This window comes from Sinohyriopsis cumingii, chromosome 7 (genome assembly GCF_028554795.1).
Source record: "Sinohyriopsis cumingii isolate HCF-2022 chromosome 7, ASM2855479v2, whole genome shotgun sequence".
Taxonomy (NCBI): domain Eukaryota; kingdom Metazoa; phylum Mollusca; class Bivalvia; order Unionida; family Unionidae; genus Sinohyriopsis; species Sinohyriopsis cumingii.
Window position 1 is genome coordinate 43298387 of NC_142967.1, and position 15792 is coordinate 43314178.

Consider the following 15792-nt stretch of genomic DNA (forward strand, 5'->3'; position numbering starts at 1 on the left):
CGTAAAATCGAAGATCTCTTTGCAGCTGGAACTTTCAGTGATCTATATAGTACTGTAGTAGGCTGATTTTGTTGCATGATCGATACATACATCGCTCTCACACAATCGCCATTTTTTATATAAAAGACAATTTCGTCTCTATATCTTGGTTTCCTGAATTTTGAATGTGTCAGCGAGGTGTTAATTACTAAAAGGTTTGGCTCTCATATATTCCGGGACCTGACTCTTGTCTACGTGCGGCAGAAGATATAGCATTTCCGGTTTACTTTTAGCTAATTTCGGTTTCACAAATATGCCAAAAAGGAGAGAGGTTACAAAGCTAAAGTCAGTTTGTTTAAGAAGTATAGCTAGAAACATCGACAAGATATGGAGCAAAGATTTCAATCAGTATTTTGCGGAGATGCCTCATCTACTTTATGTCATCGGGCCGTTCCATTATTTCAGTGAGCTCTTAGTTTTCAACACGGGTTCGTTACAAAGAAAATTAGGAGTATCCGTCAATGAATCAAAGGATGGGAGGTCTAACCTTTTGACCTCCCATCCCTTGATTCATTGACGGATACTCCTAATTTTCTTTGTAACGAATCCCTGTGATGAAGGATGGGCACGAAGTTAGGATGGTCGACGATACCTCTAAAAATCACGATACCCCATCTCCGATCTCGAGCCTTTTCTTTACCTTTGTGTTAATATTAGTACAGATGCCTTCCGTAGCCGACTTGAAACAAAATCTGTTGGCTTTCATTATTTTGTGAAACATTACTGTTGCAGTTTGTAGCCTAGAACAGGGCTCAGGGTCAAAACTAGTCCTACATATAAGACCTCGACGCTGATATTTGTTTTAGGCGTCAGGGTCTTACAGCCTTGTGTGACTTTTTTTGATGTCGACTAACGTCGTAATTAAAGTAAAATTTTCAGGAATATCTTGCACAATTGGCACAAAAAAATTGTCGCTTTTCAACAAAGTAAAGTCATAATGTTTTAGTCAGACTTTACTTACTTGGATGTCTTTTCTCTAATAAATTTAAATTGTCACAAATGGACCTGTTTTCAAGTTTCATTGGCCTACATTTCATTTGGCTGGAAAGTGATGAAATCCGGGAATGCCAAAATTGGGTTAAGTTGAAATATTTTTCTTTAACAAAACAAATACAAATATATTATGTCTATTGGAACTGTAAGCAATGTTTCGTTTCATTCAAGAAACGTATCCCCCAACATGAACATACTTCGGCATACCTCGATTACCATCGCATTGAGATATATATATATATATATATATATATATATATATATATATATATATATATATAGAAAAAAATGTCAATGGAAATATCAAATCCTTTTTATTGTGAAATATCACTGAATACTGAAAAGGAAACCAAACACTTAATGAAAACAAATTACAGAAATACTTGATGGATCTGACAATGAAAACAGCAAGAAAGCAAGAGTAAGGCAATGATTTTGACTAATGATTGTTAATACAGCTTTGAAATAACTCTCAGTTTGAAAAAAGAAAAGAGAAAGTGATATAGTCTTATTTAAAAACAAGGACACAAAAACTGTGAAATTCAAAAAATTATTATTATTATTATTATTATTATTATTAAAGCAGTCCCATTTAACTTGGGCCTTTTATGTCCTGGTCCTTTCTGACCCGTTAGTGGCCTTTCTGGACCAGGTCTTTTTATCCTGGACCTTTTCAGTACCAGTCCTTTCTGACCTGACACCATCCTTGATTCATGCCCCATGTTTTTTGTGACCTGCAGTGCCTGTTTCGAGATCATGATATCATCAACTGGGTCAGTACCTTTCTTTGACAGTGACAGTGAGTGCTGATTAAGAAATATTCGATGAAATAAAATTTAAATATGTACTACAATCTGAATGAAACAAAACACGATGGAATGTCAGACAAGTTTGTGGCCTTGGAGTGAGTGTTGGCTGTTCAGGTCAGGGCCGCTTGTTCACATTTTAGTTTTTTCTACCTTTTCACATTTTAGTTTTTTCTACCTTTTTATCAGGGGGAAACCCACAACAGAAATATTTGATATTTTTTTATCAATACTTGTAAGTGTTTTATTACAGCTTATATGCATTTGAAAAAATGAAATATATTACAGATACACGTATAAATTACATATTAATAATTAATTAATTAATGTTAATTACAGGAACAGATTCAGTAATAATACCTTAGCCTAATTGTCAGATCCAAGTTTACGTCATATGGGATTTATTTCAGGGGCACAAACCATAGACGTACATCCAGGAATAAATAAATTTTGACACACTCACCCTTGGTAAAATTTTAACTTGTTAAGAATTTTGAGTTTTTAAACTTGTTTCAACAATGAAAAAGTTAAGCAGGTACAGTTGAACACTTATATAATATATATGTACTATATTATAATAAAAGTGTTACAATTCATGTTAAGGGCAAAAATCCTTACAGGCTGAGGATATTTTGGTGAGATCTCTAGAACAGTTGATGATATATTTATATTTAGACTGGTTAATGATTCAAGGTTTCAAGGGTTGTCATCGCGGGGGGCGAATGTGGGAGATAAGCATCCACTTCCCTTGGAAATCTCCCAATGGCTTGCGTCTGATAGAGCCTCTGACAGCCAAATCCAGCTCCAGGCCTTCACGTGTGGCAGAACCTGTTTAAACTGACTGGAGAAGGGATGACAGGTGAGCTTCTGGCGCCTCAAAACCAGATGCTTAGGGCAGATGGGGCTCGTTAACCTTGGGTGGTCGCCCATCTAGGAGAAGGTCAACTCTGATTCAAACCTTCGCTGCCTTGCAACTATACTCACTCATGGGAAAGGCTAAGGGAGTAAACCCCAACAGAAAATCCAGAGACAGAGTCCCTAAGGCGACTTGGCATTGATTTCAGTGTCATCTCGGCAACTCGTGCTATGCAGCTGGTGCCATGACATATCGGCTTTTTCTATTCCCTTGGATCCATCAGCTGAGTGGAGAGGGGGGATCAGCTTCATGGGCAACAGGTGATTCTCCATGTCACCCTGCCCAGGCTTGCACCCTGGAGAGGACACTCAAGCTTCGCTCCACAGCATCGACACAGCACGGGAAGCAGCAGTTTACTGGTTATAAGTCACTGCTCAATTTTCATAGAGCCAGACACCAGGGGTTGCTTCTGATGGTGGGAGAGACCAACATGTTTCACTGGACAGCTACCACCCGCCTCAAACTGGGCAGCCCCCAGCCAATAAGGTGCCGTCCCGCCACAGTTCGCCTGCCTTGCTGGGTGCATAAGGCTTAAGGTACGCGGCAAGTACCTGACAAGCAGACTGTAACCACTGCACCAAGAAATAACAAAATAAAAATAAAAAAGAAGACTTCAATCCTCAAGCTAGGTACCTGGAATGTCCGGACCATCCTGACTCGGCTTTCAGATGATCTCCAGACAATCAGTGATGTTCGTAAGACTTCAGTCATCAACGACAAACTTGCAAGGCTCCAGATCTACATCGCCTTACTACAGGAGACACGACTACCAGATTCTGGGTCCCTCAGAGAAAAGAACTACACATTCTTCTAGCAAGGAAAGAGTGCAGATGAAGCCAGAGAGTTTGGTGTTGGATTTGCTGTCGGGAACACTCTGCTGGGGATGATAGAACCCTGCCAACAAGGAAATGGAAGACTGCTATCCCTCCACCTCCACACCACAAACAGGCCTGTCAACCAGATCATCGTTTACGCTTCCACACTAAGATCCTCCAAAGTGTCTTGGAGGCATCCCAGGTCTAAACACTGGCACCAGCTGGACTTGATCATTACAAGACAGTCAGCCAGGAAGGGTGTGCTTCTTACCCATACCTTCCACAGTGCTGACTGCGACACCGACCACTCACTGGTGTGCTGAAAAATGAAGCTTCAGCCAAAGAAGATCCACTGCTTTAGGCAAGAGGGTCAACCACGCATTGATGTGAGCAAGACATCATATCCAGACAAGGCTGAGGAATTCACCTATGCTCTTTCCAAGATGTTTGACTCGGAACCCCCCAACGGCAGTGCCAGAGAAAGATGGGATCACATCAGAGAGACTGTATACAGCACAGCCACAAGGATCTTTGGTAAGAAGCAAACAAAGAACAATGACTGGTTTGAGGCTAACTCTGCCACACTCATGCCAGCCATAGAAAAGCGTCACAGTGCTCACCTGCAATACAAGCGATCCCCCTGCCAGAAGACACTACAGGCATACGGGTCTACCAGAAGCAAAGTGCAGAGATTAGCACAGCAGTGTACCAATGAATACTGGCTTCAGCTCTATCAGAGTATCCAGTCAGCAGCAGATATTGGAAATAAAGAAAGCAATGGGTCCCACAAAGAAACTGACAGCACCACTGAAGTCTGCCACAGGCGATACCATCCACAACAAGGGCAAGCAGATGGAGCATTGGGTGGAATACTACTCCAAACTGTACTCCAAAGAGAACCACGTGACCAATGATGCCCTCAACGCCATTGAAAACCTCCCTCTCATGGCCGAACTGGATGAGAAACCTACTGTAGACAAACTAAAGAAGGCCTTAGAGAAACTGACCCTAGGTAAAGCCCCAGGGAAGGATGGCATAACAGCAGAACTTATCAAGTGCGGATGTAGCGTGCTGCTCACACACCTGCACGACCTTCTCTGCCAGTGCTGGGATGAGGGTGCAGTGCCTCAGGACATGAGAGACGCTAACATCATAACCCTGTACAAGAACAAGGGCAACAGCAGCGATTGCAACAACTACAGGGGCTTATCACTTCTCAGCATCGTGGGTAAAGTTTTCACAAGCGTCATCCTGAACAGACTGCAGATGCTTGCTGACAGAGTTTACCCAGAGTCGCAGTGCAGGTTCCGCGCAGAGAGGTCCACAATTGATATGATCTTCTCTGTCAGGCAACTGCAGGAAAAATGCAGAGAACATCACAGACTCCTCTTCCTGGCCTTTATAGACCTCACCAAGGCATTCGATCTGGTCAGCAGAGACAGACTCTTCACAATCCTGGCGAAAATTGGTTGCCCTCCAAAGCTGCTAAGCATGATCCAGTCCTTCCACGATGACATGAAGGAACAGTGAAGTACGATGGCTCAACATCCAACCCCTTTGACTTCCGCAGTGGAGTTAAACAGGGCTGTGTCCTTGCCCCCACGCTCTTCTGCATCTTCTTCGCAGTCCTGCTCAAGCACGCCTTTGGGACGTCCACAGAAGGGATTTACCTGCACACATGATCAGACGGCAGACTGTTCAACCTGGCACGACTGAAGGCAAAGAGCAAAGTGCATGAAGTAACCATCAGGGACATGCTCTTCGCAGATGATGCTGCTCTAGCCGCCCACACAGAAGCTGAGCTTCAGCGCCTGATGGCCCGCTTTGCTAAAGCATGCGATGAGTTTGGGTTAACCATAAGCCTAAAGAAAACAAACATGACATTTCAGGACACAGACCCCCCCAAGCATCATCATCAACAACTACAAACTTGAGGTGGTGAGTCAGTTCATGTACCTTGGCTCTACCATCACCAACAACCTCTCGCTCGATGCTGAGCTCAACAAGCGGATCGGAAAGGCATCAACAACTCTCTCCAGGTTGTTGCAGAGAGTGTGGAACAACAGCATGCTGACCATGAACACTAAGATCACCGTGTAACGTACATGCGTGCTAAGCATTCTCATGTATGCCAGTGAAACCTGGACTCTGCACGCCTCACAAGAGAAAAGACTGAGCGCCTTTCACATGCGATGCCTCCGATGCATACTCGGGATCACCTGGAGCGATCGAGTAACAAACAACGAGGTACTCGAGCGTGCCAATATTCCAAGTATGATCACACTCCTCCACCAACGCCGCATCAGATGGCTGGGCCATGTACATTGGATGGATGACGGATGGATCCCCAAGGACATTCTTTATTCAGAACTCGCCTCTGGCAAAAGGTAGATTGGACGGCCACATCTCTGCTTCAAGGATGTCTGTAAGCACGACATGAAAGCCCTTGATATCGATGTCAACACCTGGGAAGAGCGCGCTCTAGACAGATCAAGCTGGCGACATGCTCTGATCACTGGTCTGAAAGCCGGAGAGGACAAGCAACGCTTGCTAGCTGATGAAAGACGATCGCAGAGGAAGAAGAAGCAGCTCCAACCAACACCTGATGCAACCTTCAGGTGCAGCAAGTGCAGCAGGGACTGCCGCTCCCACATTGGACTACTTAGCTACAGCAGATGCTGCACAACCACCAACTGGGACATCTCTCATGGGCGCAGTTCCATCCATCATCTCTTGAGACTAACGGATGCCAACAACAACAACAAGGTTAATGATATATCATACTAGTACACTTATTAGTCCATTGGCTTACATAATTTCAGTATATGGTAGCACAAACATGGCATTACAATCTTTCAACACAAGAAGCTCATGTTTTCTTTGACTTATCTCACCCTATGTTGTAGATATTTGGACAATTATGTTGGAGAGGCAACATTCATAACAGTTACTATCCAAATACTGTATTGAACATTGGCAAAAGATTTGACAGACCCTTCATCTCTGTGATTATTTTCCTCTACTACAAACAAAAATATTGCAGAGAATACTAGATGCACACGCAGTCTCAAATATGTTATCTTTGTAATGCATGTATGTTTATTGAACATGCTTCAGTTTGTCTATGGCAAGCAAGGTATATTTCTTCAGTCACTAGATAACTGGAGCAGTGAAACATTAGAGCTTCCTGAACATCTGTAAGTGCCCATTGATATTCTTGCACAAGGTTGCAAGAAAACTATGGTCGATTAGTAAGCTCAGTTGTTTCAGAACTTTGTCAAGAAGTGTCCCCAAAGTTACTTAAAATGGATGAGGAGCAATGACAAATTGAATTCTTTTATGTTCCAATTGTTTCAAGAAATCACTCAAAAAAGGGCTAGATTAAACAATCAGACCTTACTGTATATCTATTATACATCTGCACCAACCAGAAAGAAGAAGTATTAAAGAACTGAGATTCTCCCAAAAATGGTTGGAAAAATCTGCTTTTTGGAAAATGTTATACAAGATTCCACCCAAAAATTGGCAAGAGAAAACAAGCGAAACGATACTGCACATCAATACTGATGATATGTCCAACATACAAAGTTTGAATAAAATTTTCTAACAATTGTGGTAGGAGAAGTTATGATGAACCTGATCAGAGTTTACTTTATTTTTGACAATTTTGTAAGAAATTTCCCCACAAATGGACACATGAAAATAGTACAACTTTATTTTGCATTGACACCAACCACAGTTATAATAAACTCTTCCAGGCAGTGCATTCAGTTTTTGTGTTGTTGCTTACATCTGGGATGATAATAGATTTAGGTAGTCCTCAACCCAACACTGCTTCGGTGGCCTAAGTGGTTAGAGTGTCCACCTGAGATGCGGGAGGTTGCAAGTTGAAACCTTGGCCGAGTCATACCAAAGACTTATAAAAATGATACTAGCAACAGCCTCGCCTGGCGCTCCGCATTAAGAGGTTAGTTTTAGGACTGGTCAGCCTCGTGTCAGGATAATATAACTTGGTGGGACATGATGCTTCATGTCTGTGGCATGATGCTCCAATGTTTGACATAACTGTAAACTGCCTCACTTTGGAAATCATAGTGATATGACTGGAACATTTTTAAAACTACATTAAAAAGTCCACCTTGCCCAGCAACTGGCTAGGTATTAAAAAGGCTTGGTACAATGGTGTTATAAAGAATAGCTACCAATTACATCTCAGTGAATCTGGTAGCACTTACTATCATGCCTTGAAGGGGCAGGCAGAGCTGTCATATTCAACTAATACTGCTATTTAGTTTGCTGGAAGGCAATTAAATGTAACATTTTTATTAAGATTAAAATTTCTTGTGAAGAAAGTCATCTTTAAGATAGATTTCATTAGAGACATAAGGTTTATTATCATGTTTTCAAATTTGTTGTAATTAGTATTGCAAGGGAACTAAATAATGTAATGATATTCCATGTACCTGATTCTGTAGAGTTGCCTCCCTTTACTTGATGAGCCTGGCTTAAAGTATATGCTACTGTTAACACTTTTGCGTAAGTAGATGAGCTGATGTTCACTATCATTTCATTCTTCATTAATCATCATTGTATTGTTAAATACCAAGTGTTTTCCTCAGTTCAATGATGAGTCAACATCTTCAATGTTATTGGATGCTGTTGCTGAAGGAAAGCTTTTGATTAAGTTTCTGCAAGTTAATGCAAACAGACTGTTTGGTAACTAAAAATGCACACTTTTTTTGTAATCAATTCTTAATTATATTATAGAGATTTTCAATGATCTTTAACAACAAACTTCGCTTTGTGGCACTATCTTGAAAAAGAAAATCACTGTGTTGCATCAGTTGTATTGGTCTTACTTATCTACATTTGCTTCTGTTCAAGAGCCATTGTTAGGAAAAATTAATATATTATTGGTATAAAGATATATTTTGTAAAACTTCTGTAAATATATGCAAATTACCATAATCCTTAACTTTGTTCTATTTAAACATACATTGTACCCAGGGAAGTATGTTTTGTATTTTAAAAAAAAGCAATGCAAAAATATTTTTTGTGTTTTTATCCTGGAAGACAAAAGTGTCAGACAAAAGCATCAGTGATCGTGGGTGGAATCAGAAGAAGCTTGGGCACAGTAAACGAGGGTGGCAAAGTAGCGTTGAAACTCATTTGTATTTTATTATTTTCTACATGCGTTTGCAGGGGATAATGTAATTCTCTCATCTGTCCATCTGTCATTCTGACCATTCATCTGTCCATTACCTCGTGCATTTTTAAATACTCACACTCACCCCCAGATGGTGACCCAGGGGTCTTAATTCAAACATGCATCTTTAGGTACTCATACCCTGAACCAAGCTCTAGGGATGGGGGGTGAGTACCTTAATTATAGTTTTGCATCATGACACCATTGCCACTATCTGAGGGTGGGAAGGAGTATCTAACGACACATTTTTGCATTATGATCCCAGGGTCACTGTCTGATGGTGGGAAAGAGTATGTAACAACGCATTTTTGCATCACAACACCTGTGCCACTGTCTGAGGGTGGGAAGGAGTACCTAACAACACATTTTGCGTTATGATCCCTGGGTCATGGTCTGAGGGTGGGAAGGAGTTCCTAAGACACATTTTTTGCATTATGACACAAGTGCCAATGTATGAGGGTGGGAAGGAGTGTCTAATGACACATTTTTATATTATGATCCCAGGGTCACGCTCTTGGGTGAGAATGAGTACCTACTAGTGGGGGATGTATGGAGGAGAGATTGAAACATGAAATAAAACAACGTTGCTCAGGTTGATGGGGTTCATTGGATACATCATGGTGAGCAACTCTCTCCTAAACACTGTCTGTGTCTGTGTGATTTATCTGTTTATCTTGAATAGATTTACACAAGTAAGATCAATTTAAGTCATTTCAGATGAAATATGTTTATATTTTTTTAATTGGTTTGTCAGATTTTATGACTACAGTTGATTCAGATTATATAAACAAGAAAACTTCTTTTTTCTTCAGCAAACTCATTAATACAGGAACTCCTGGACACCATGGATGATATGAATTGTTTAAAAAAGTCTCACTTTCATCTGCTTTTTACGCCAGTAATTACCTCCCTTGATCTCAGTCGTTCACGGGCAGTGGCTGGTAGAGACAACGTAATTAAGATCCTACAGTGGCAGTCCAGGGTGAGTTGTGTTCGATATTTAATGGAAAAAGCTCAGATTTTATGAGTCTAACTTTTTGTATGGAAGATGTGAAAAGATACATAGTCCAAAAATTCAGTATTCTTGAATGTTCATACTCTATAATGCATTATTCTTCGATCAGGAGGTTGTGGGTTAGAAACCCGGGACAAGTCATTCCAAAATCCATATCACACATACACACATTATTCTTAGATAATAAGTCTTTAGTTAAATTGATTATTAGCTCACCAGTCTGTACAACCAAATTCAGTGATTGTTTCATCCTTCATGTGTCATCCATCATGTGTTGTCCATTGACAGATGCTATTTACAACTTTTAAAAACTGCTCAAATTTGATGGAGAGTATCTTGACATGACATGAAGCTCTTTCAAATTTGTTCAAACAATACTGATCCACCATGAAATATAGTCATCATTCAAACAATACTGATCCACCATGAAATATAGTCATCATTCAAACAATACTGATCCACCATAAAATATAGTCATCATTCAAACAATACTGATCCACCACGGAATATAGTCATCCTTCAAACAAGTTTGACAGAAATCATTCTTGTATAAAGGTCTTTTCATATTTGTTCAGCTGTTGCTGATCCAACATCAAATATAGCTGCCATTATTTAAAAAAGAAAAACATTTAAATGACTTTATTTCAAAGACCACTATTCAGAATTTGACTTAATTTGACAAAAAGCATCATGGCTTAAATGCAAATAATGTTTGTGTGTTTGTGATTTGGATTTTTAACATAGCTTAAACAATTTTTCATTCATATCGCTACGATGTCTGCAGTGTGGCAGTTTATAGTGATGTCCAGCAATGGGGCATCCTGCCGCAGACATGTAGCATTATCCTGATACCAGGCCAACCATTCCTAACACTAACCTCTTAATGCTGAGTGCCAAGCAAGGCTGCTGTTAGTATCATTTTTGTAAGTCTTTGGTATGACTTGGTCAGGGATCAAACCCACAACGTCCCTCATCCAAGGTGGACGCTCTAACCACTAGGTCACCAGAGCAGTGTAAATAATGTAAAACATCTCTCAAATATGACCATCATTACTGAAAATCAAAGAACTTATTAATGACTTTGCAAAAACCATTTAATAAAATTTGACTGAATTTAACATTAATGTTTCTTTCAATGATGCTAATCCACCATCAAATATGGCTGCTGTTACTAAAAATAGAAAAATCCTGAAATGACTTCTCAGAAACCAATCAACAAAATTTGACCAAATTTAGCAGCATCCTGGCATCGATGGATTCAGATTTTGACAGGTGAAGCTGATCTATTCTATATGCTTCAGGTATCATTTTTCACCATCAGCAGTATGAAAGCACTAATTTGATTGGAGAATTGAAAAGTCAACAAGACACTGACTGTGTAAAGTTGCCATGTTCGATCTATAAATAGATAATAATTTTAATCAGTTTGCAGTATTTTTTGCATGCAAGTTTTGTTTTGTTAATAAATTACCCAATGTTTATTGAGATGTTACGAATTCAGAATTACCTTAACTGACATGATTTATATGATTTTTGTTTGTATGCCAGTATGATTGGAATCAGGCTATGTTACAGAACCAATGATTCACCGTGTAAAATAATAAAAAAATATACATTTTCTTATCTTCAGAGATTAACACATTTGAATCTGTCCCACCTGAATGGCATTGCAAGTCAGACATTGGCTGATTTGGTGCGTGCCCTACCGCAACTACAGGCCTTGAATCTCTCTGTCACGAAGTGTAACGATCAGGTCCTGAGTGTTATAGGTAAATTGTCTCATTTCTCGTCATAATTTATTTGCTTGTTACTGTCCTGTAAAAATTAATTTTAAAGAAAGATGTGGAAGTAACCATATATTTTTTTTTGTTTATTATACATTGAACTCCAAACAGCCTAGATCCAGATAAAAATGTAATTTACTATGACAGATTATGTCAGCTCAGTCCTACCACTTTCTTGAGTGACATATGTTCAAATGACCAGGCTCGGAAAGTGATATAAATTTACAAAAACGAGAAGCTTCCATTTTGTAGCATGTTTGGTATATAAAAAAAAGAAAGTTTATTTTCTTATGTTATTACCAGATATATTTCACCTTGTGGTACCAAAAAGTATACATTTTAACTTGTGGCTTTACCACTCATTAAAATTGATGTTTTTGGTACCAAATGATGTTTATATCTGGTATTAATGTAGGAAAAAAATATCCTCTTTGTATATGTTTGTGTTTGTGTGTTTCAGAGTAGAGAGGGATTCGTCTTGAATTTCCTATCTCAATATAAAGTTTGCAATTTTACCATCATCATATATGATATTATTGTAATATATGTCATTTACCATACAAAGTTTTCATTTACCATCAAGCAATGTTAAACATTTTTTCCTTTGTTTTTAATACAGATTTCTTAAATTTCCTATTAAGATTTGTAAATGCCTGCTATATTACAACATTATTTTTTTTTAAATCCTGTACATATGAAAGTTTAAATAAAAAAGGGAGGTTGGACCATATTAGAGTTTACATGTGAAGCACACAATTCTAGCTCTTTTTAATATTTCAGGTCTGCTGTTATTTAGGTGAGATGCACCATTCTAGAAGCCATTTTTATCTTTCAGGACACCACTGCAGGCATTTGAGAGAACTAAGTGTCGTAAGTTGTAATGTCAGTGATGCTGGGGCATTTAGTCTCTGTGGAATTTCCAATAGCCCAGGATGTGCTGAACTTACCTCACTCAATCTAGATGGGACGAAGGTCACCATTAATGGGGCAATTAGCCTTCTGAATCACCTTACTAATCTGCAGCACTTCTCATTCTACGATGTTTGTGGTGCACTTGAGGCTTTGCACAAGCAGCATGATCGAGGAATTGTTCCAAATAATGGTTATACTATGACCAAGGTTTTCCGGCTGCGTAACTTGCTTCTGTTTGGTTCCATGCAAGACTTGAATGTATCGAGTGTTCAGTTTAGTATAAATTCCTGTCCGTTTGTGACAGAAGTGAAATTTGTGAATGTTGGGGATGATTTCCTTGGGCCACTTAAACATCTGAAACATCTCAGAGTCTTGGAACTTTGTGGAATACACAGAGATCAACTCACGTTCCAGAATGGAGTTTTGCCGATTTTGGCATCAGTTGGACAGAGTATACTTTCACTCACTCTCGATGGTATCAATCACATAGATTTATGGTTGATAGGTCTGCAGTGTGTCAATTTAGAAGAGTTCGTGCTTAGAATAGAGGAGGGTTTATACAATGAAATCAACTTTCCGTCACATACTCAACCCAACAAAATGATTACATCTGCCTTTTTGAAGCTTAGGCGTTGGACTATGTTTCTTGGAACTGTCACATCTAACCTGTCCACAGAGATGCTTCAGATTTTCCTGACAAATGCCAGACACCTTACATATCTAGTCTTTTCCGGAATAGATGTCTTTAACACTGCGGTTTTATCCGGAGCCCTACAGAACAACCCTTTGGAAGATCTTGAACTATTGAAGGTAGAGAATTGTAACCACCTAACCCCTGATGCCATATGGCAACTTCTTGAAGGGGAGAACATTTTGACTTCTGTTTCCCTGCTTAATTGCAGAGAGATTTCACTTTCTGACTGCAATAGCTTTCAACGCTTTGCTGATAAAAATAATTTTGACCTGGAAGTGCATTTCAGTTAGCTGAGCTTTATTTAATGATTAGTGAATGTTGTGTTGCAGGGTCTAAGTTTAATCGATTTCAAAGCTAGAGATGGAAGCCATTACAGATATCCACATTCTTTCATTTTTTATTCGTCTCGTGCCTTTTGCACCCCACCACATTGATTACCCAAAGTGACCTTTTACCCCACCACATTGATTACCCAATGTGACCTTTTACCCCACCACATTGATTACCCAATGTGACCTTTTACCCCACCACATTGATTACCCAATGTGACCTTTTACCCCACCACATTGATTACCCAAAGTGACCTTTTACCCCACCACATTGATTACCCAATGTGACCTTTTACCCCACCACAGTGATTACCTAATGTGACCTTTTAACCCACCACATTGATTACCTAATGTGACCTTTTACCCCACCACATTGATTACCCAATGTGACCTTTTACCCCACCACATCTGCCGTAAGTTTCGCATCCAGGATCCTAAACCTTCGTTGTTATCTATTCACTCATAATTGTTGTAGATTGTGTTCAGGTCACAATAGCTTGAGGATCCACAGATGGATGGGCATGACCAATCAGAATACACAGGCTTTCATAAAAGTTTTGATATAATGTTTGTGTATGTGTGATTTGGATTTTTAACATAGCTTTAACAATTTCTAGTCAAATTGCTATGATGTCTTTAGTGTGGCAATTTATAGTGATGTCTAGCACTGGGGCATGATGTTGCAGTTAGTTGCTAGTACCATTTTTATAAGTCTTTGGCATGACTTGGCCAGGGTTTGAACCCATGACCTTATGCATCCAAGGCAGATGCTGTAACCACTCAGGCTACCAGAGTGGTCTAACAGAAAAAGTTAAAAGAACCAGTTGCTTGATCTTTATCTTATCCTGGGATTTTGTTTTGTTAACTTTAGGACTAATACCCGTGATACTCATTTACATCCTAATGTTATTTTAACCCTCATTCAGATTCCCATTATTCTTTGAACATATTTGTAACCTCAATCATTTATGCGCGCAGCACAAATGTACCATTAACAGTAGGTTAGTTTGTTCCAATCAATTTTTTTTGGTGTGAGATGAAAATGATTCTGTTACAAACAATACTGCTAGAGTTTACTGTATTAGTTTTGAAATGCAGGCTTGTTATTAATTTAAGGGCAGGTGAATGTCTATAGAACTTTATAATTAGGGTTGGAAGCTGATCTCAAAAACTTTGTAAAACCTAAAATTTAACGTTGACCTTAGAAACCTAAAAAAAAACCTGAAAAAACCTGAAAGAAACCAAAATAATAATTAAAAATTCCTGAAAGTATAACAAAAACAGCTCTACTCTGACCTTGCATTTTTGCACATAGTTATTCACGAGGCTGTCATAGAGGTAGAGAAAGCACAAAACTTTCTTGGCACTTTCAGGTATTTGTTTTTTAAATTATTTATTAATTTGTTTCTTTTTACTAGGAAACAAAAAAAATCAAAATCATTCTTTATCAAATTTGTAATAAAATGCTATGATCATCATGGAGATGATTTTGTGATTGCTTTGCTTCTTGAACTGCAAAGAAAAATTAAAACCTTGAAAAACAAATTATAATAAAAAGCTGAAATTGTAAAATTTAATTTCACTTCTAACCCTGTATAATATACCATCATCAAGATCATAAAAAAATAATAATTCAAAATTCTTATTGGTGCTTTTTGATTTTATAATGCCTATAATCATGAAGCAGATTGTTGATAGAATTTTAAAGTGACTTGTCGTTAGTAGAATAATTTATCATTTTAGTTTTATTTTAATTATTTAATTAGTTAATGTAATTTGCATATTTATTTATATTTTGAAAGTCTTTTCTTAGAAATATAACAAATGTTAGAGTATATTTTTTCCAAACTGTTTCATCTTTGTCAATGATTGGTTATTGTGTTGGAACATTTTGTAGCCCCCTGGGATGTATACAGTTTCATATACAAAGTGAAGAAGTTGTATTTGTAGTGAATGTCTATTTACTTTTATAAAAAGTTTAATTTTTTGGACTGTTTTTTTTATTTAATTAAATCTGTTTCATATGTAATTGTGTTTCTTTTTCTTTAAATACTTTTATGAACGAGTAAACCTTACACAGTATTTGAACACTGTAGATAAGAGATTGTTGTTGTTGTAGGGTTTAACGCCATTTTTCAGCACACGATAGGCTATACATGGCGGCCAGTATTAATGGTGGAGGAAGAACCCGGGAAATGCAGATAAGAGATTGTACTTCTTTGTCTAATTTTCATGGAATTTTCATTGATTATTAATGTTTCAAGTATGCAGATAATTAAGGTA

The 15792-nt window shown here is 38.5% G+C and overlaps 1 protein-coding gene across 3 annotated transcripts; it reads left to right on the forward strand.

The window, feature by feature from the left end:
* The first annotated feature begins 267 nt into the window (after positions 1 to 267).
* LOC149795116 (uncharacterized) lies at positions 268 to 15538 on the forward strand. 3 transcript variants are annotated; one of them, XM_089964827.1, is made up of 4 exons: positions 268 to 443; positions 9588 to 9757; positions 11421 to 11559; positions 12410 to 15538. In XM_089964827.1, exons 1-4 carry the CDS (start codon positions 293 to 295, stop codon positions 13468 to 13470), a joined length of 1521 nt encoding a protein of 506 aa, XP_089820953.1. In that variant the 5' UTR covers positions 268 to 292; the 3' UTR covers positions 13471 to 15538. The 3 variants fall into 3 exon arrangements, with proteins under 3 accessions (XP_089820953.1, XP_089820955.1, XP_089820954.1); XM_089964828.1 differs by lacking the exon at positions 268 to 443 and adding an exon at positions 6107 to 6335; XM_089964829.1 differs by lacking the exon at positions 9588 to 9757 and having other exon boundaries at positions 272 to 443.
* The last annotated feature ends 254 nt before the right edge of the window (positions 15539 to 15792 follow it).